Below are 19,128 nucleotides of genomic sequence, written 5' to 3' on the forward strand. Positions count from 1 at the left end.
CACCCCAGTGTGTGCCCACCCCCTGCAACCCCTGCACCCCGGTGTGTGCCACCTCTGCACCCCTGATCCCCCCCCTGCACCCCTGATCTCTCCCACACACCCTGGTGCCTGCCACCCCCTGCACCCCCGATCACCCCCTGCACCCCAGTGCATACCCACCCTCTGCAACCCCTGCACCCCAATGTGTGCCACCCCCTGCACCCCTGATCACCCCCCCCCCGCACTCTAGTGTGTGCCACCCCCTGCACCCCAGTGCATATACACTCCCTGCATCCCATAATGTGCCCACACCCTGCACGCCCGATCTCCCCCCGCACCCTGGTGTGAACCACCCCGGCACCCCCATTTCCCTCCGCACCCCGGTGCATACCCACCCCTTTCACCCCTAATCCCCCCACGCACCCCAGTGCGTGCCACCCCCCTGCACCCCCAAACTCCTCCCACATCCCGGTGTGTGCCACCCCCTGCACCCCTGATCCTCCCCCGCACCCCGGCGCACACCCACCCCCTGCACCCCCCCGCACCCCGGTATGTGCCACCCCCCGCACCCCCTCGAACACCCCCGCACCCCAGTGTGTGCCACCCCTGTACCCACCGCGCCCCGCTGTGTGCCACCACTGCACCCCAAAACTCCCCCCGCACCCCGGTGCATACCCACTCCCCGAACCCCGGTGTGTGCCAGGCCACCCCACTGGTCCCGGGGCTCCCCCACCCCGCGCACAGCGCCCCCCCCCCCGGTACCGGACTACATCTCCCAGCGGCCCTTGCGCGGCGTCACGTGGGCGGCGGGAGATTCAAATCGCGGGTGGGGCCGCCGCGGCCGCAGCCATGGAGGGAGCGGGGTCGGTGCGATGTGAGTGGCCGGGGCGGGGGGGGAACAGGCGGGTCTGGGGGTGCGAGGGGTGCGGCGGGGGTTGGAGTTCAGGTGGGGAGGGGGACAGCGGTCGGACACCGGGAGCCTGGGTACGGGCTGGAGGGGATGTGTTTTGGGGGGGTGCTGGTGGGTGCCCCCCAGCAGTCGTGGGTGTTCCCAGCACCAGCGGTATGAGAGCACCCCGAAACTGCACCTGTGCCCCCCTCCCCGCCCCGGGGGCACCCTTTTTTCTTTGGGGGAAAAAAAGGAGATGGAAACGTTCCTCCAACCGCCAGACGAGCCTGGGGGGGGGGGTGTGGGGGTGTGTGTGTCACGATCGCTGCCAGGTCTCAGCGCGGTGCCACCCACGCGAGGGCTGGGGGAGGCGCGGGTTGGCTGCTGTGCTGAAAACCTGCCTCTCCTTTGCCAAAGCTTAATTTGGGTGGCGATGGGTGCTTAAAACACCCCCCACGCCCCCCCCCCGGGGTAGCGGGGTTTGACGGCGGGTCCCTGTCACCACCCAGGCGAGCGCCTCACCGCAGACGAGATGGACGAGCGGAGGAGGCAGAACGTCGCCTACCAGTACCTGTGTCACTTGGAGGAAGCCAAACGGTGGGGCTGGACCTGGGGGGGGGCGCACTCGAGCTCAAATTTGGGGGGCAAAAGGAGTGTGGGGGGGTGGGGGTGGAGCTGCAAGGCATAATGCTGCAAAATCCTGCCTGCTCCTGGGGCTTTCTGGCTTTCAAAGGTGGACTTTGGGGTTGTTTTTTTTTTTTTTTTTTGGGGGGGGGGGGGCACTCAGCCACGCTGCTGCACCCAAACTGAAACCCACCACCTGTCTGCTAAAGCCTGCAGTAAAGGGGTGGGGGCCGACCTCTCCCTGCCACGGGGTGGGGGGGTTTATGGGGATGAAGCGGGGGGGTGTCTCCTTTGGGTGCTGCTTTTCCTGTCTGGGTGGGGGGTACTGGGGGTCTGCGATGCGCCCCGTTTCTGCCCTGCCAGCTGGATGGAGGCCTGCCTGAGCGAGGAGCTGCCCCCCCCCACGGAGCTGGAAGAGAGCCTGCGCAACGGGGTCATACTGGCCAAGCTGGGCCACTGCTTTGCCCCCGCCGTGGTCCCTCTGAAGAAGATTTATGACCGTGAGCAGATGCGGTACAAGGTAGGACTGTGGGGCATGAACCTTGGGGTGTACCCCAAAATTTGCAGGAGCCTTTCCTTTGCTGGTGAATACAAAGTGAGGGGGGGCACACACACATACTGATTGCAGTCGTTAAGGGACAACTTAATAGACCTCAGCTGCAAACGGGGTCTCTGAGCTGTGCTGTCCCCGTGGGGGGGTGTGTGTGTGTCACAGGCTTTGCTTCCGTCTCTAACCTTATGGCTGAGTGGGTTTGAGGGAGAGGGGGACCCCAGGGATGGGAGAAAGTGGAGTTCAGCCTGATTCTGGCTTCTTCTTCCAGGCAGCCGGGCTTCACTTTCGGCACACGGATAACATCAACTACTGGCGCGATGCCATGAGCCACGTGGGGCTTCCCTCGGTAACGTGTGCCCGTGTCCCCCTCCCCGAGCCAAGGGACACGCTGGCCTTTGCCATTGTGGCATCACGCCACCGGCTCGGCTCGTTGAGGGGAGGGCTGGTGTTGTAGGGGACAGAGATGAAACCTCCCCCCCTGCCCTTGGACACCTCCTCCCCATGGTCCCCTCTCAGTGCCATCTCCTCCTGAGCTCTTTCTCATCTGGTTGGCAGATCTTCCACCCGGAGACCACCGACATCTATGACAAGAAGAACATGCCCCGGGTGGTCTACTGCATCCACGCGCTCAGGTGGGTGTCCCTGGCCTGGCCCAGGGGCCAGAGCTGTTGTCATGGGTCGTGTCTGCGCTCGCGAGCCCTTTGGTGGCATCACCCCCAGGGCTGGGGTGACAGCCTCGGGTGTTGCAGAAGCGTTGAGAGGGAGAAACAAGGGACTTGCATGGTCACCGTGCGTCTGCTTCGTCTTTCAGCTTGTACCTCTTCAAGCTGGGGCTGGCTCCTCAGATCCAGGACTTGTATGGGAAAGTGGATTTCACGGGTACGGCACCGCACGGGGGAACCTGGGCCAGGGATGAGGGTTTGCCAACGATGCTCTTGCATCTCTGTGGTGGGGAGGGGATGTGGGGAATGAAGACCTTGGCCAAGCTTTCCCAAAGCTGCCTCGGTGATGCTTACCCCAGTGTGAGTGTTTCCTGCACCCCTCTGGTTTGGCTGGGGGGCTCCACTGGCTGCCCCCGCTCCTGTGCTGGACCACAGCACTGGCGCTGAGCGGTGATGCCTCTGTGCTCTGCTCCAGAGGAGGAGATCAACAACATGAAGAAGGAGCTGGAGAAGTACGGCCTGCAGCTGCCTGCCTTCAGCAAGATCGGGGGCATTTTGGCCAACGAGCTCTCTGGGGACGAAGCAGCAGGTAAGGGGTGCCTGTGGGGGGAGCAGTGCTGTGTATCAGCCCGTAGCAGGATCTCTGCTCAGCCCCTAAATGTTAAATCTGGGGCCAGCAAACTGAAAGATGCTCCCCTTCCGACCCGGACATGGGTGGAAGGGCTGGCACAGCACCCGAGGTTTTGCATTAGCTGGGCTTGTTGGAGAGATACTGAGACTTCCCGGGCCCCTGGAGAAGTTGGGGTTCCCGCAATCGTGCGTGGGGTGGCTTGTCCCGCGGGATGTAGCGGGGGGTCGGGGGTGTCCCTCCGTGCCCTGTCTCACCTGCCTGCTTCCCACTTCGCCTCCAGTCCATGCCGCGGTGCTGGCCATCAACGAAGCGGTGGATCGGGGGGTGGTGGCCCAGACGATGGGGGCTCTCCGCAACCCCAGCGCGATGCTCCTCGACCTGCGTGAGGGGCTGGCGGGCGCCTACCAGGAGATGCTCCACCGGGCGAAGCTGGAGAAGGGGAGCAATGCCAGGAACAGGGTGAGGACAGCACGGTGGGGGGGGGGTCCAGGGGGGTTGGGAGAGGAGCAGCTCCATCACTGATGTGCTGGTGAGGGCTTCCAGCTGGAGGGGTCCCTCTCAGTCAGATGCTGTCCCCATGCTTGGTGGGTAAAACGCAGCCTGGGAGCTCTTGTTGCTGATCAGAAAATGGGAGGGGGAAATGATTTCTCTTTGGGGGCTGGTTGACCCAGGGTTTGGGGTTGGGAAATGAGCCCAGGCATCTGCGGAGGATCCCCCCCCACCCCTGCATTGTTGGGGTGCGCTTGGGTGGAAAGCTAAGAGTGGAGAGTCCTTCTCCAGTACCTGCAGGTGATCCCTGAGGGAGAGGACATCTACGACTGGTGCCTGACCCAGGCTGAAATCCAAGGAAACATCAACAAAGTGAATGGTGAGCAGAGTTTTGGCCTCTGTCTTGGGGGAGAGGGTCTTCAGAGCTTGCTGGTGGGACTGTGGTACCCCAGGCTGGGGGGAGAGGCTGCTCAGGGTGGGGGGGCAGAGTAGGAAGGAGCTGTTTGCTCAGGCCAGCTTCAGACCCAGCAGGGAGCAGGGCTGGGGGGGCAGATTAGGAAGGAGCTGTTTGCTCAGGCCAGCTTCAGACCCAGCAGGGAGCAGGGCTGGGTGTGCATTTCCAAGGAGAAATTAAAATTACTGCTGTGCAGGCTTTGACTGTAGCTCCCTTTGCTCCCTGGAGCTGCTGGATGATTTACCTGCTTTCCTCCGGGTATAAACTCTCCTAGTGCACGGAGCTCTGGAGGAGGTGGACGATGCCCTGGAGAGACAGGACGTGCCGGCGCTGCACCGTGCGCTGCAGGACCCTGTCCTGGCCCTGCGCCGCTTCCAGCGGGACAACCTTGACCTCTACTTGGAGCAGCTCAGCACGGACAGGGAGCAGAAGGCGCTGGTAGGAGCCTGTGGGCGTGGGGGGCCTGTGCTGGGGTGGCACCCAGGGCTGCAGTGGTCCCCAGGAGGAGAGGGGTTACCCCCTGGGTCAGGAGCTTTTTGCAAGGGGGCTGAGCGGGGCTGCTCTGTCAGCACAAGCAGGATCTGGTATGAGGCCAGAAACCTCTTTCTGCCCGCTGCAGGAGCTGGGCTACGTGGACCTGCTGGAGCAGGAGGAGGTGGAGGCAGGGATCCTCGCGGCCAACAAGAAGGGCGAGGAGGAGCGAGCCAGTGAGTGACTGAAGTGGCTGTTTGCAGCAGGTTTTGCTGCTCGCTCCATCCCCTGGAGCTGGTGGCCCTGCCGCCAGCCTGGCCAAATTCCCCCAGGGGAGACGGGGCACAGCCACCTCCGGTAACCCACCCGGGCCAGCTCACCCCGGTCTCTCCCTCAGTGCTGCAGGCTGTCGGCCGGATCAACGCGGCCATCCGCCGAGGGATGCCGGCCGAAACATTGGAAGTGCTGCTGGACCCTGCGGCGCAGCTGCCTGACGTGTACCCCCTCGCTGCCCCCCTGTACCAGTGCCAGCTGGCCCTGCTGCAGCGCCAGCACCCAGGGGTGAGCTCCCCCGGGAGGTCCCGTAGGCTGTGGGGTGCTTCCCTTGTGCCTGGGGGGGCTGGAGGATGGGGTATGGGGGGGGATCAGTGTCTCTGCCTGCCCCATGCAGGGCGAGCTGGTGCAGGAGGAGCTATTTGTGGCTGTGGAGATGCTTTCGGCCGTGGCGCTGGTTAACCAAGCCTTGGATGCCGGAGACCCCGACGGGCTCTGGAGCAGCCTGGTCAGCCCTGCCCTGGGCCTCTCGGGTGTCGAGGACGCAAATGCGCAGCGGTGAGGAGATGGTCTCTGTGTTTGGGGGTGGTGGTGTGGAGCAATCCCTTGGGAGGGGACGGTCAGGGGGCCTGGGGTTTGCATGGGCTTATTTCAGCAGCCTCCCTGCCCTATGTTTTATCTTTTCCCCTTCGAAAAGCCAGGTAGCTGGCTCTGGCAGGCACTGTTCCTGCTTTAAAACGCACTGAGCTGTTGCCCTGTATCTCTCCTGCAGGTATTTTGAGAATTTACTGCGGCTGAAGGGCCAATCTAGGGAAGCAGGAGCTGAGTTCCTGAGCTGGAATGACATTCAGGACAGCGTGAACGGCACCAATTCATCAGTGCAAGATGAAAACGACCGTGAGTCCTGCCCACGTGGGGTTGGGTCGTGCAGGAGGATCTGCAAACCTCCCAGGAGAGGGGGTTGCACTGGGACCCTAACCCTAAGGAGACACTGGAGAACCTTGTGCTACCCTGGGCTGTGACTCCGTTGGGCACCTGGAGGGTTGGAGGAGCTGAGCTGTGTGTTTTGTTTCCCCCCCTTTGCAGGCGTCCTCGCTGTCCGGCTGATCAACGAGGCGCTGGTGCAGGCGGACCCCGAGAAGACGCTGGCGACGTTGCTGCTGCCGGCAGCCGCCCTGCCCGACGTCGCCCTCCCCACCGCTCGGCGCTACCACGATGTCCTGGCACGGGCACGAAGGCTGAAAGCCCAGGTTGGGTGGCATCTCCACCCCCCCCCCCCCCCCACTGCAGCAGCACAGCACCCCGCAAAGCAGAAAGGCGCTCAAGGGTCTTGGTGTAATGCAAGACCAGCATGGCTGAAGCTCTCAAGGGCGGGCTCCCCACCTCGCTAGACCCCATCTCCCCCCATCTTGCAGGCCACGGAGGATGATGGAGCTGTGCTTTGGTGGGAAGAGATCCAGGAAGGGGTCTGCAGGGCCAACCAGGACACGGTGGCAGCCAGGAGGAGTGAGTGCTCTCCCCAGCGTGGGTGCCTGCTGGCCAAGGGGGCTGCTGCAAGGGGGAGGTGAGAAAGGGAGGGGCTCACATGAACCCCCTCCGCTCCCACAGTGGCTCTGGGCACCGCCGCCATCAACCAGGCCATCAAGGAGGGGAAGGTGACCCAGACCCTGCGGGTGCTGCACAACCCCGACGTGGCCCTGCGCGGCGTGGTCGGCGCCTGCGCCGCGGCTTACCAGGAGCAGCTCGCGGCTCTGATGGCCACCAAGAGACAAGCAGGTAAAAGCTTTGGGGGCTGCAAAAACTTCCCCCCCGCCCCCGTAGGAGCTTGGGGTGGGGGTGTGCACCCCTGCCCCAGCCATTCGGAGAGGGGCAGCACCTCTCCGTCTCGGTGTACAGGGAGCGGGAAGCCGTGCTGGATTCGGCACAGGCTGCCGGATGGTGCCGAGTTCTACCTGAGCTTGCAGACCTTCGAGGGCAGCTGGCAGCCCCCACGCGACGGCGGTTTCAACACCACGCACCTGAGCCGGGAGGAGATCCAGGTACGGGGAGGAGGGGGTTTGGTGGGCGCTGGGGGCGTCGCTGGGGCTGAGCTGGTGCTTTGTGTCCGTCCCCCCCCCTCCCACAGTCGGTCGTCACCCGAGTGACCGCGGCGCATGACCGGGAGCGCCTGTGGGCGTCCAACGTCGCCTTCGTGGTGAGGCTGCAGGCTCGGCTGCGGGGCTTCCTCGCCCGTCGGGAGCTGGCGGCACGGCGGCACGTCCTGCGGGAGCAGCGGCCGGCTGCCATCAGGATCCAGGTGAAGTAGCCAGAATTCCATCCCAACTCTGCACGAGGAGGGGGGGATGCAAACCACAAGTGGCTGCTCGCAGCATCCTCCAGCAGCGCCGGGTGCTTGCTGCTCGGCACGTTTAATAGCCAGGACTCGCCCAAGGTACCGCAGAGGGTGGTACGGGGCTGTTCTCGCAGCTTTGGGAGCTGCTTCCTCTCCTCTCCCGTGTTGTGTTATCCTCTCTTGGACCTCGCAGAAGCCTTGCATGCATCTCGGTAGCTGGTTGTCTTTTCTCATGCTCAGGCTTGTTGGAGAGGGTACAAGCAGCGCAGAGCTTACCTGGAGAGGCTGCGCTACCTTCAAGCCAATGCAGATGCTGCTGTAAAGGTTTGGAAGACTCTTCCTTCACCCTCTGTTCCCGCACCGGGTATCACCGCCCTCTTGTTTAGCAACGAACGTGGTGTCTCCCCCCTGCCCAGTAAAGAGGCAGCCGGGGGAGTGGAATATGGCAACTGGACCAGGGCAGGGCTGGGAGGCATGAGGGGAGTTCAGGTCGGGGGGAGAATGTCTCGCATAAATCCCCAACGTTTTCCCCTTTTCCACCCACTCGCTCGGGTCGAGTGAGTCCTTCCAGTATCCAACTGCTGGAACATCTCTCCCAGATCCAGGCAGGCGTGAGGATGTGGCAGGCTCGGAGAAAGTACCAGGAGAGGCTGCGCTACTTCAGGCAGAATGTGAGTGATGGGATGGGGAGTAAAACGGCTCCTGGGAGCGTGTCACTGTCTGGGGGGGGACAATCCTGAGCATGGGATTGGACCCCTGCCCACAAGTGCTTGTGGCACAGCTGGAGGAAGAAATTGGTGCATCCTTGCACAGGCACAGGTGGGAAGGAAAAGGTGTCTGGTGGGTCTGGAAGCCAAACTATCAGGCTCTGTAAAGTGTAAGGGGAGAAAAAGCACTCTGGTTCTTTCAAAAAACCAACAAGGACTTGAAGATGCTCATTAAAGGGGAAGGAAATTTTGGGGAAAAGAGCGTGTTGGCTGTGGGAAGCAAAGCTGTACCTCCGGAGTTGCTGCAGCATGTGAGATACAGCAAGTGGAGGGGCAATGACCACTAAGGAAAAAGAAATCCTGAAATCCCTCCGGGATCCTCATCCTGGGCATTGGCAGATTCCCAGCGGTGGGAGCAGGCAGCCGGATGCCCGGCCAGCTCTCCTCCACTCCCCACGTGTTTCAGGGATGCTGTGGGGAAACATCCTCCACCCCGTTGTTTGTCTTGGCAGATTAAAGCTGTAATTAAAATCCAGGCTTTTGTGCGAGCTAACAAGGCCCGTGGGGATTACAGGATGCTGGGTAAGTGCCTGCTCGTCTCTGCTCTGAAGTGGTTATAATTAATTGGGAAGGGGACTCTGCCTCCTCCCTCGTTGGCCCCGTGCGGTGGGGAGGCAGGGGCGGGCTGGCCACCAGTGTCCCTGGGGCAAGCATGAGAGTGGCAGAGGTTTGGTGGCCCCTCGGCATCGGCTAGCTTGCCCTCTGCTCCCAAAGGCTTCCCAGGGAGGTGCCGTCTTGTCCTCTGTCCTGGTGTTGCAAGAGGATGCTTTTTTTGAGGAGGAGGATGGGGTTTCTTGGCGAGATTCTGAGGGTCCACACTGGGGGTGGCTGCTCAGTCCTCCCTGTGAGTTTTCATGGTGGTGCCGTGCCTTGCAGTCCACGCCAGGAACCCACCGCTGAGCATCGTCCGGCGCTTCATCCACTTGCTGGAGCAGAGCCAGCATGACTTCTGGGAGGAGTCGGAGGTGCTGCGGCTGCAGGAGGAGGTGGTGAAGAGGATCCGTGCCAATCGGCAGCTGGAGAGCGACCTGGACCTCATGGACATCAAGATTGGGCTGCTGGTCAAGAACAGGATCACGCTGCAGGTGAGGAGCACGGTGGTGGGGGAGGACCTCGGCCACCTCGTGTCTCTGCCACAGGACTCAAGCCAGTTCAGAGCTTGTCCTTCCCTTCTTGGCTTCGCAGCTTGAACTCTCTGCTTTGCTTTTAACGTGGTTGAAGGGGTTGGGGAGCATTGAGGTGCCTCTGGCTCCCTTTCCCCAGAAACTGGGCTGAACGCCGGAGCTTGCCGGCAGTTCCCAACGCTTCTCTCTCCTCACCTGTGCGGCTCCAGGAGGTGGTCTCCCACTGCAAGAAGCTGACCAAGAAGAACAAGGAGCAGCTCTCGGAGATGATGTCCATAGACAAGCAGAAAGGGCTCAAGTCACTCAGCAAGGAGAAGCGGCAGAAGCTGGAGGCCTACCAGCACCTCTTCTACCTGCTGCAGGTGGGGCTGGTGGGGCTTTGTGTCCACCACAGCTGGAGGAGCAGCGTGGGGACCCTGGCCCCCTGCCACCCCCCAGTACTTGGAGGTTAGCTTGGTGTTCTTCATCCCTGCAGACACAGCCTGTGTACTTGGCCAGGCTGATCTTCCAGATGCCCCAGAACAAGTCCACCAAGTTCATGGAGTCGGTGATCTTTACCCTTTACAACTACGCCTCCAACCCACGGGAGGCTTACCTGCTGCTCCAGCTCTTCAAAGCAGCGCTGCAGGAGGAGATCAGGTGGGTGGCTGCGGGCGCCCTGGTTTGGGGACAGGTCTGGGAAAAGTCTGGACTTAAGGGTATGGCTTTGGCTGCAGTTATCTCCTGGCTGCTGCCTCCTGTGTTGGGGAACACGCATGCTGGTCCATTCCCTTCATCCCATCCGTCCTGTCTGTCTCCCCAGGTCCAAGGTGGACCACGTCCACGATATCCTGACGGGGAACGCCACGGTGATCCGGCTGGTGGTCAGCTTCTACCGTAACGCCCATGGGCAGAACGCCCTGCGGCAGATCCTGGGTGGCCCCGTGCAGGAGGTCCTGCAGGACAAGACCCTCAGCATCCGCACCAACCCCGTGGACATCTACAAGGCGTGGATCAACCAGACCGAGTCGCAGAGCGGGCAGAAAAGGTCAGGCCCCCGGGCAAGAAGTCTTAGCCTGGCTGCAGGGTGATGGATGTTGGGATGGTGATGGGGACCTTGTCTTCCATCCACAGCAAGCTCCCGTACGAGGTCAGCCCTGAGCAGGCTCTCAGCCACCCCGAGGTCCAAAGGCGGCTGGATATTTCTATCCGCAACCTCCTCGCGATGACGGACAAGTTCGTCTCTGCCATCACCTCTTCTGTAGACAAGATCCCGTATGTATCTCGAGGGTTTGTGTGCACATCCCCACAGCACTGTCGGCTTGAAGGTAGCTTCAGCAAGGCCTTAGAAAGGGAGGTGGGGTGATGAGGGGCTTCCTGCCCCGCTACCCACTGCAGGACTCAGTTATTGCACCGTCAACAAGGAAAAATCCAAATATCAATGGGTACTACTGCTTCTGCTCCTCTAGCAATGCCCCAGTGGGCTGGCTCATCTTGCCACTCCAGTTCTGAGCACTTTACTACTACTGGTGTTAAGGTGTCTGCAAAGAAGAAATTGAGCTTTTGTGGTAATCTCAGAGGATGAAGGTTTCCTCCAGGGGTGTCTGGGCTGGAAGCAGGGTAGGAGAGGGAGCTGAGGGATGCTGCAGCCAACCAGCCTCTCCTATGGGCTTCTCCATCACCCCGAGCCTGAGGCTTGTTGCTGTTTGGATGATGGGTAGTTGGGAATGAGCAGGGTGGCTGAGCCTGGTGCTGCCCTGCCTGCTGACGGACCTCTCTTCAGCTATGGGATGCGCTACGTGGCCAAAATCCTGAGGACCTCGTTGGCTGAGAAATTCCCCACGGCATTGGCAGAGGAGATCGACAAGGTACCCCGGGGCTGGGGGGGGTGTCTGCGTGGCTTGGCGGGGTTCAGCTGTGTGTGCATGTGGAGGGCCAGTATCCTTCCACAGAAGATCAAGTCTTCTTAACTTAAAAAACCCTTCAAGTCAATAATTTCCTCGAGCCACTAAGGGAATGCCAGCGGTGGGCAGTTCTCCGAGCTGCCGTTCCCTCCGGGAGGGTCCCACCAGGCAGTGAAGAGCCTTCCCTTCTGAGCTACCACCCCTTGGGGGGCCACCGACTCGCGTGCTCCCCAACACCCAGCCTGTCTCGTGCCCTAGATTGTGGGGAACCTGCTCTACTACCGCTTCATGAACCCAGCGGTGGTGGCCCCCGACGGCTTCGACATCGTGGACATCTCGGCCGGGGTGACCCTGCATCCCGACCACCGCCGCAACCTGGGCTCCGTTGCCAAAGTGCTGCAGCACGCGGCCGCCCGCAAGGCCTTCGACGGCGAGAACGCGCACCTCTGCGGGGTGAACCAGTACCTGGAGGAGACCCACAGCAAGTTCAGGTGGGGGCACCAGGGTGGCGCCGGGCTGGGAGGGCGGTTACGAGCTGGTGGCAGGGTTTTTGGGGCTGACCAAAAAGGTCCTTCTCTGCAGGAGGTTCATCGCGGCTGCCTGCTGCGTCCCCGAGCCAGAAGAGAGGTTTAACGTAGACGAGTACTCTGAGATGGTGGCGGTGGCCAAGCCGGTCATCTACATCACCGTGGGGGAGCTCATCAACACCCACAAGGTGAAGGCACAAAAATCATCCACAAACAAGCAGTATCCTTTTCTGCTCCCCAACCCCTGGGTTTTCTGCTGTCTCATCCCGCTTCGCTGTATCCCGCCACTAGCACATCTCCTCCTGGCCTTTTTTTTTTTTTGCCCCTTTTTAGGCAAGGATTCTGCAGGTTCTCTGCTGCTTGACCTTCCCTGAACCTCATAACTTTGCAGTCCTCTCTCAAGTGCTTCGTTCCTGACCAGCCTTCACTCCCTGTTTCTTTGCATCCCCTTTTGCCACTGACTCTCCTCCCTTGCACCATCCAGCTCCTGCTCGAGCACCAGGACTCCATCGCGCCGCACCACGGAGACCCCCTGCACGAGCTCCTGGAAGATCTGGACGAGATTCCTACAGTCCAGTCCCTTGTTGGTAGGTAGAACTCTGGGGCCCAGCACCCATCCTGGCAGGGGGAGGATGGGCACGGGTGATGCTTTTCTTGCATGAAGCTCTAGCTGGATTGCTTTGGGCACGGGGAAGCCAGCCCTCCTGAGCCCAGTGTGGCTACCTGGGCTCTCTGCCCTTGCAGGGGAGAATGTTCCCAGCCCAGCAGACAGCAGTGCTGAGCAGGCGCTCTCCCAGCTCAGCAAAATGGAGATCTCCCTCACCCTCACCGGCAAGCTGGTGCTGGAAGCCAGCAGCGAGGAGAGCGATGCGAGGAGCTTGCTGCTGAGGTGAGGATGGGCTCTGCGGGCTTCGGGGGAGCTTGCCGGGGGCTGGGATGCTCAAGGAGGGCAAGAAAACCTTAGGAGCCAACTAAATAATGTCCTGTTCTGGTGGAGGGAGGGTGATGGACTGGAGCTGGATGCCTGACCTCTCCCTCTGGTCTCTAGCACCAAGCAGATGCTGGTGGACGTGATCCAGTCCCAGCCAGGAGATTCCCTCCCGGAGATCCTGTGGACGCTGGCCTCTGAGAGCGAGGTGGGATGCATGAGGCTGCTGCTGGGGATGAGCTAAAAAATTTCCTGGGGTAACGGCAAACAAGCCATTGGCAAAAATCTGCCCTGCTCCTCTCAAAGGCTTGGCTCTTACCACTCCCAACAGTGGCTGGGCTCCGTTTTTCAGAGAAAGCATGTGTTTTGGGCCAGGAGAGGCTTGTAACAAAGTGTGTGCCTGTGAGAGGGGTTTGATTGCTCTATCTCATGTCCTGTCCCAGCCATGGGCCAGGCTCATTCCTTTCTCATCCCTAGGAAGCCTCCCACGACCATCTCCTGCACAGACGAGCGCTGCGGGATGCCCAGACCCCTGCCAAGCTGAAACGCAACCGCTCCCTGGCTGCAAACAGCCAGCTCTCCATGGAGGAGAAGAAGCGCAAGATCATCCGCAACCTGCGGCGTTTGGAGAGCCTGGAGCTCGTGGACTCTGCCCATCAGTACCAGGAGCTCATCACCGAGCTGGCCAAGGTGTGCTTGGGGGAGCTTGAGCCAGGAGGTCACCTCTAAACCCACCTGAGGTTCTGCTCCGGTGCCTCAAAGCTCAAAATGAGTTAAAATTGTTGTTTGTTTGTTTGTTTGTTTTTTTTTTTGTATGGCTTCATTTCCCCCAGGACATCTGCAACCAGAGGCGTTACCGGCAGCACCGCAAAGGGGAGCTCCTGAAGCTGAGACAAACCCTGCAGGCCCTCAACGCCAAGACCTTGTTTTACGAGGAGCAAATTGATTATTACAATCAGTACATCAAGACCTGCCTTGACAACCTGGCGGTCAGCAACAAGTATGTCCCCTTACCAAAAAAAAAAAACCCCAATAATTATCAACTTAGAAAAAAAAAAAAAAATATATTTATCTGGATGGTGTGAGTGTTGGGGGGGTCCAGGAGTTGCATGTGGCTGGAGACCAGCTCTGAGTGCGTGGTCCCTTCTCTTCAAGGGTCAGTGGGAAGAACAAGAAGCTGCAGCCGCTGCGCTATACGGCGGCCCGGCTGTTCGAGAAGGGGGTGCTGCTGGAGATCGAGGACTTGCCGCTCAGCCAGTACGTACCCCCTGGTCTGTGTGGGATGAGCTACTGCAGCACAAAGCTGGGGCAGGTAGAGGAAAATAGCCCGGGAGGAGGGTGCAGGTAGGCCCACCCCTGTGTCCCCCTCCCCCAAGGATGGGGTGAGTTGTTTTGGGTATTACCAGGAGAACATGGGATGGTTGGTATTTGGAAGAGGGTGGGGGGGGTTTTGGGGCTGTGGGTCTGGCCTCGGGTGTGCTGGGGGGGGGTTGTGCTGGGGGGGTGGACCCAGCTGTGAAGCCCCTTTTTTAGTAGTGAGCACCTCCCTCCCTTCAGGTTCAGGAATGTCATTTTTGACATCATCCCCTGCGAGGAGGCGGGTGGGTTCCAGGTGAAAGCCAAATTCATGGGGATCGACATGGAGCGGTTCCAGCTGCACTACCAGGTGGGGAGCCCATCCTGGGGGGGTGGGTGGGTGGTGTCCCCATGCCTGGCTGATTTGGGGGGAGACTGGGAGCCCTGCCCTGAGCTGGGGACAGCCTCGCCGTGCATCTCCCCGCCGCGTGTCCTGTTGCAAACCCAGCTCCGTGCTGGCTCCCCTCTCCCCTGGGGGGCTGCGGGGGGGGGGGGACAGCCCCCTCCCTGGGCTGGCAGTGACGGTCACCTCTCCCACAGGACCTGCTGCAGCTGCAATACGAGGGCGTCGCGGTCTTGAAGATGTTTGATAAGGCCAAGGTCAATGTCAACCTGCTCATTTTCCTCCTCAACAAGAAGTTCTTTAAGAAGTAACGGGGAGGGGGGGGTGGGGGAGGGCTACGGGGGGTGGGGGTGGGGGCTGAGGGTGATGCAAACCTGCCAAAGAAAAACCTTGGGAGCGATGGTCCTGGGGCAGCACATCCCCGTGGCGGGGGAAAGCTGCTGCTTGCAAAAGGAAGCACCCGGCTGGGGAGAGCCCTGGCCCTGGGCAACCCCAAATCAGTGTTGGGAGCCCCCGGCTCTGCGGCTTGTAGCGGCGTGAGCCCAGACCCGGCCCTCCCCACAGGAAGGATGCGGCTGCCCCAGCTTTTGTAGCGTGCATAGCTTTTAAAAGTCTAGTTTTTGTGGGTGTTTTGGCTGTTTAGTTCCTGTGTTGCTAACAGCTGGCTGCTCAAGGACACTATGGATTTCTGGACACTACATGTGTTTTTAGTGATGAAATAAAGGTATTTTAATATATATATTTTTTTTTTTTTTTTCCCCTCCCACTGAATATGGGGAAATGTCAGATTTAGGCTTTATAGGGGGGTAGGGAGAGAGGGAGGATATAGAGGCAATAGCTGCTTGTCAAAACAGCCATGGGCTGTTTTTTAGTAAATCAAGGTGCAATAGGAGAATATTGTTTTTTCACTGCCCGCTCTTTAGCCAGGCTGGGGGTAGAAATAGGGGAGGATGGTGACCCAGAGCTACTGCTGTCTTTGGGCTGTTTTGGGGGACCGGAGCAGGGACCTCTCCCCTCCTCTGGACCACACTGATGTTGAGCAACCCCCAGCCCACGTCTCAGCCAGGATCGTGGCTGCTCTGCCCCCTGTTGATTTGCTCCGGTGCTTAATTAGTTTTAAAGGGTGGCATAATGACCAAGTATGGCCATGGCTGCTTTTAAAGCACTTTCTCCTCTCTAAGCTCTTTCCCTGGCCTTTTCTACATGATGGGAAAGGAGCTGATAACAATCCCAAACCTCCGGTACTGCAAAAGAGGTTTTTAGGGGGACGTGAATTAGAATCTCCATCGCTGCATCAGTAACTGCCTGAGCACCTTTGGGTGGCTCAATGGTACCCTGATCTATCAGCATCCAGGGCGTCTGTCTTGTCTTTGGAAAGTGATGTTTGTTTGTGAGGTTTTTATGTATTTTTTTTTTTCTTTCCCTTCTGTCACATAAAAGCTGCAACCAGTGCTTACCCCTACAGCGTGTGTGTATTGCATCCCAACTGTGCTGCCTTTGCTCATTTACTCTAAATAAATATGTATAAGAAAATACTGAATTGCTCTGGGTGATTATTTTTCCTGAAACCAGCTTTGTGCTCCTCACTTGCTTCTCCTTTCACTTAGGGGGTGTTTCCTACAGCTCCCTGTCCCCACAGCAAGGCGCTGGGAGTCATTGCCCTGTTAGCAGGCACCGGCTCCCTTGAAGCCGCGCTGAGTCAGACGCTGAGGCACCGACTCAGCTCTTGCACGGGGAATTTAGGCCACTTTCAGACACACTTAGTTCTTAAATAAATACTATGATTACATCTCATAAAGACTATGATTATATCTCTAAAGGAATGAATTGGGATCGAGCTGCAGCACTCTTCCTGTTTTAAAATAGGACCAGGCTGTGGTTAACCTGTTGGGTGCTGCACCATCAGCAGGGACACGATCCCTGGCAGTTGCTGGTGCGTAGTTACACATTATCACATTTTTTTTTTTTTCTTCTGGTTACCTTTTTTTTTTTTTCTTCTTCCTTGCTTTCAGGGGAAGAGGAAGGTGGTGTTTCTCTGGCTGTGCCGGTGCGCTTTGTTTGCCACCAGCCACCACCTACAGCAGCTGTTGGCTTTGCAGGAACAGCATTTGACCCCCTGAAACCATTTATTGGTGATGTTTTGGGCGTGGAGGGGGAGCCTGATGGAAAAGGCTCTGCTTAATGAGAGTAATCCTCAGCTCTTCATTAAGCACATGCCTTACATCAGCCTCAAGCAGGCTGGAGGAGACCCGGCGCTGCTGTGGAAAAAGTGATTTTTTTTTTTTTTTTTGGCTCCTGGAAAGCTGTGCAGTGGCCAGCCACGACTCAGAAACGGAGCGCTGGCTCTTGCCTCCCACCCACGCCTTTTGAAGGGGAGGTTGGGGGGGAAAAATCAGCCCTGGAAGTGCCGAAGGAGGCCCGTTGGCTCGCTTGGGCTGAGCGATTTCCCAAGGCAGCTCCACTAGATGTCATTGCAAGCCGGGGGAAAGCGCTGTGGCCGGTGGGAGCCCAGGCACCGGCTGTGGGTGCTGTGCCGTGTCGCACACACTGGGTGCCCTGAGCACCCCGTAGCAGGGTGGGTACCAGCCGCCTCCCGCTGCCGGGGTCCTGGATGTGACCACCCATCAAACGCGGTGTGGTGGGGCCCGGGATGGAGAGGGGGATTGCTCACACCGACCCCAAGGCGTGCAGTCCAGGGGAGACTGAGGCACGCAGGGGAAGGGGATTTGGCTTTGGCCTCTCCTCTGCCCTCTGGGCTTTTCCCCAGGGCACTGAGCTTGCTGGGGGCTACGTGACGCTTGCCCAGGCTGGGACAGTCAACACGGAAAGGAGACAGGGTGGAAAGTCAGGTCCTGCCCCAACCTGTTGCTAAAACCATCTTGAAAGGGATTATTTGGGGATGGGGAGAAAGGGAGAGGTTGGGGCTTCCCCTGAGGCTCATATTTCCCCATATCCAGCTCCAGCAGCCCCCCTGGGCCTGGGGCCACATGCATCGTGCCTGCAGCGGGACCCCAGGCCTGTCCCCTCGCACCCGGCTGCGATCCGGCATCGCTGGCTCTGCGGAGGAGCTGGCGGCTGTGCCGGGGGGTGCTGGCAAAGGCACCACGTCCCCAGCTGCCACGCAGCCCCTTTAGCAACACCGGTCCCGCTTCCTCCAGCCCCGCTCCCTCTCCCTCGTTACTTATTGCCATAACTGCTTCCAGGAGCATAAACGAGCTGCCAGATGGGTGATTTTTGATAAAAAAGAGGAAAAAAGGGCACGAGAGAGGGTTAACATAAGTATGCATATAAGTATATGCATGTGTATATAGGTGTGTGTAAGAAAGAGAGTAAAATGGTGTGGGGTATGGGGTATGTGTTAAGTATTTCACATCTTATCAGACTGGCTCTCAGGGCATCAGATACAACCCCTGCCACCTGTGGCACTCAGCATTTGCAGGAGTTAAGGAGATTGGAGGCAGCTGCCAAGTGTAATCAGTGGGGATCGGTGCCACCAGACCCACCCTGGAGCTGCTTCCCTGATTTGGGGTGGGAAAGGGGCTGCTGGGTCTGGGATTTCCCAGATTTTGGTGAGGGTGAGGTGAGAGAGGATGGAGGGGTGCAGGAGGATTCATGGCTGAGCTCGCTGGCTTGGGAGCATCCCCTGTCTACTCCAGTATGCCCACAGGCACCCCCCAAACCGTTGAAAAGTTAAATTGGGCTCAGAAAGCTGCTTCTGAGAGTCCTGATCCCTCCAGCTCGGGGGCTGCTGGGCCTGGCAGAGCGGGTTTGGTGCTGGGTGGGCTGGTTTGAAGGCAGCTCTCCCGGAGAGCCGCTCTCCCCCGGCGTCACGTGCCGCGGCGAGCGCTGCTAATCCCGGTTTGAAAGCCCGCGCCCCACGCTGCGCCCGCTAATCCCCTTCGCTAACGCGGCGGCGGGGCTCGGGCTGCGGCGCTGCCTCGGCGAGCCCTGGGGTGTCCGTGCGCCCTCCACGGGGGCCGTGTCTGCATCTTCTGCCTCCTCCTGGGGCAGCCTTAAGGATGCTCGGGTGCTCCCTGCCCTGTGCAAGAGGGTGCTGAGCCCCAGACCTCACACACACCCCCCCCCCCCCCCCCCCCCCCCAAAACACACTTGGATAGAGGCTGATGTAAAAGTCAGCAGGACTGGGCCATACTGGGTGCATCCCAGCCCCGAGGTCAAGCCATCCCAACGCCCCGGCAAAGCACCGCGGCTGCCCAGGAGGAGGGATTCACCTTATTTAGCCAACCTGGCTTCGGCACAGCCCCCGTTACTCAGCACCCGAAGACCTCGCCTGCAGCACCGAGGAGGTAGGTGAGCGCTCGAGCCTGCCCGTGTCCGACTCGGGGTTCAAGCGTGGGTTTGCTGGGCTCCTCCCCAGAAGCAGCCGCCTTCCCAGCAGCGCCGGGGGCTTTGCAAAGCGGCTCCTGCTGGGATGGCGCAGGCTTCGGGCGCTTAAGAATAATATTGTTGTTCCCTTCCGATGGTAGCAGCTTCCTCGTGGGAGAGGGGAAAAAGCACAAACCGAACTGGGGAGAAAATAAGAGGGGAATGTTTGCCGACTGTCTGCTGTGTGTTGTTGCTGTTTGTTGTGTTTCTGCCGTTGCTTTGGCAACCCTGAGAAGACATGCCAGGCTGTAGCATCGCGGGTACCAAGCGCTCTGCAGCGAGGAGCCGGGGCTCAGCTCGGCAGGGCCAAGCTGCTGGCCCGGTAGCAGCCATGAGTTGGGGGCTTTGGGGAAGGGGGATTTCTGGGATGACATTTGCATCCAGCTCAGCTGTTTCCCCCCTGGGTGAGCCTGGGACGGGCGCTTGCTTTGCACCCCTGGGCCGTGGCATCTTCCGA

The 19,128-nt window shown here is 59.8% G+C and overlaps 1 protein-coding gene across 1 annotated transcript; it reads left to right on the plus strand.

Annotated features, from left to right (window-relative positions):
- Positions 1-794: 794 nt before the first annotated feature.
- Positions 795-14,596, plus strand: IQGAP3 (IQ motif containing GTPase activating protein 3). Its single transcript, XM_042784943.1, has 38 exons — positions 795-853; positions 1,378-1,465; positions 1,856-2,012; positions 2,314-2,391; positions 2,601-2,677; positions 2,857-2,924; positions 3,183-3,296; positions 3,619-3,797; positions 4,119-4,206; positions 4,556-4,719; positions 4,901-4,988; positions 5,150-5,313; positions 5,423-5,583; positions 5,798-5,922; positions 6,112-6,275; positions 6,441-6,531; positions 6,634-6,801; positions 6,922-7,064; positions 7,151-7,321; positions 7,598-7,681; positions 7,957-8,028; positions 8,577-8,646; positions 9,001-9,209; positions 9,458-9,610; positions 9,724-9,887; positions 10,051-10,275; positions 10,362-10,502; positions 11,011-11,095; positions 11,390-11,622; positions 11,714-11,846; positions 12,143-12,245; positions 12,403-12,547; positions 12,707-12,794; positions 13,064-13,276; positions 13,420-13,586; positions 13,742-13,843; positions 14,144-14,252; positions 14,483-14,596. The coding sequence occupies exons 1-38, from the start codon at positions 829-831 to the stop codon at positions 14,594-14,596; spliced, it is 4,923 nt and encodes a 1,640-aa protein (XP_042640877.1). The 5' UTR covers positions 795-828.
- Positions 14,597-19,128: the final 4,532 nt, after the last annotated feature.

Source organism: Tyto alba, unplaced genomic scaffold (assembly GCF_018691265.1).
Source record: "Tyto alba isolate M040663 unplaced genomic scaffold, T.alba_DEE_v4.0 Super-Scaffold_8, whole genome shotgun sequence".
Lineage (NCBI taxonomy): Eukaryota > Metazoa > Chordata > Aves > Strigiformes > Tytonidae > Tyto > Tyto alba.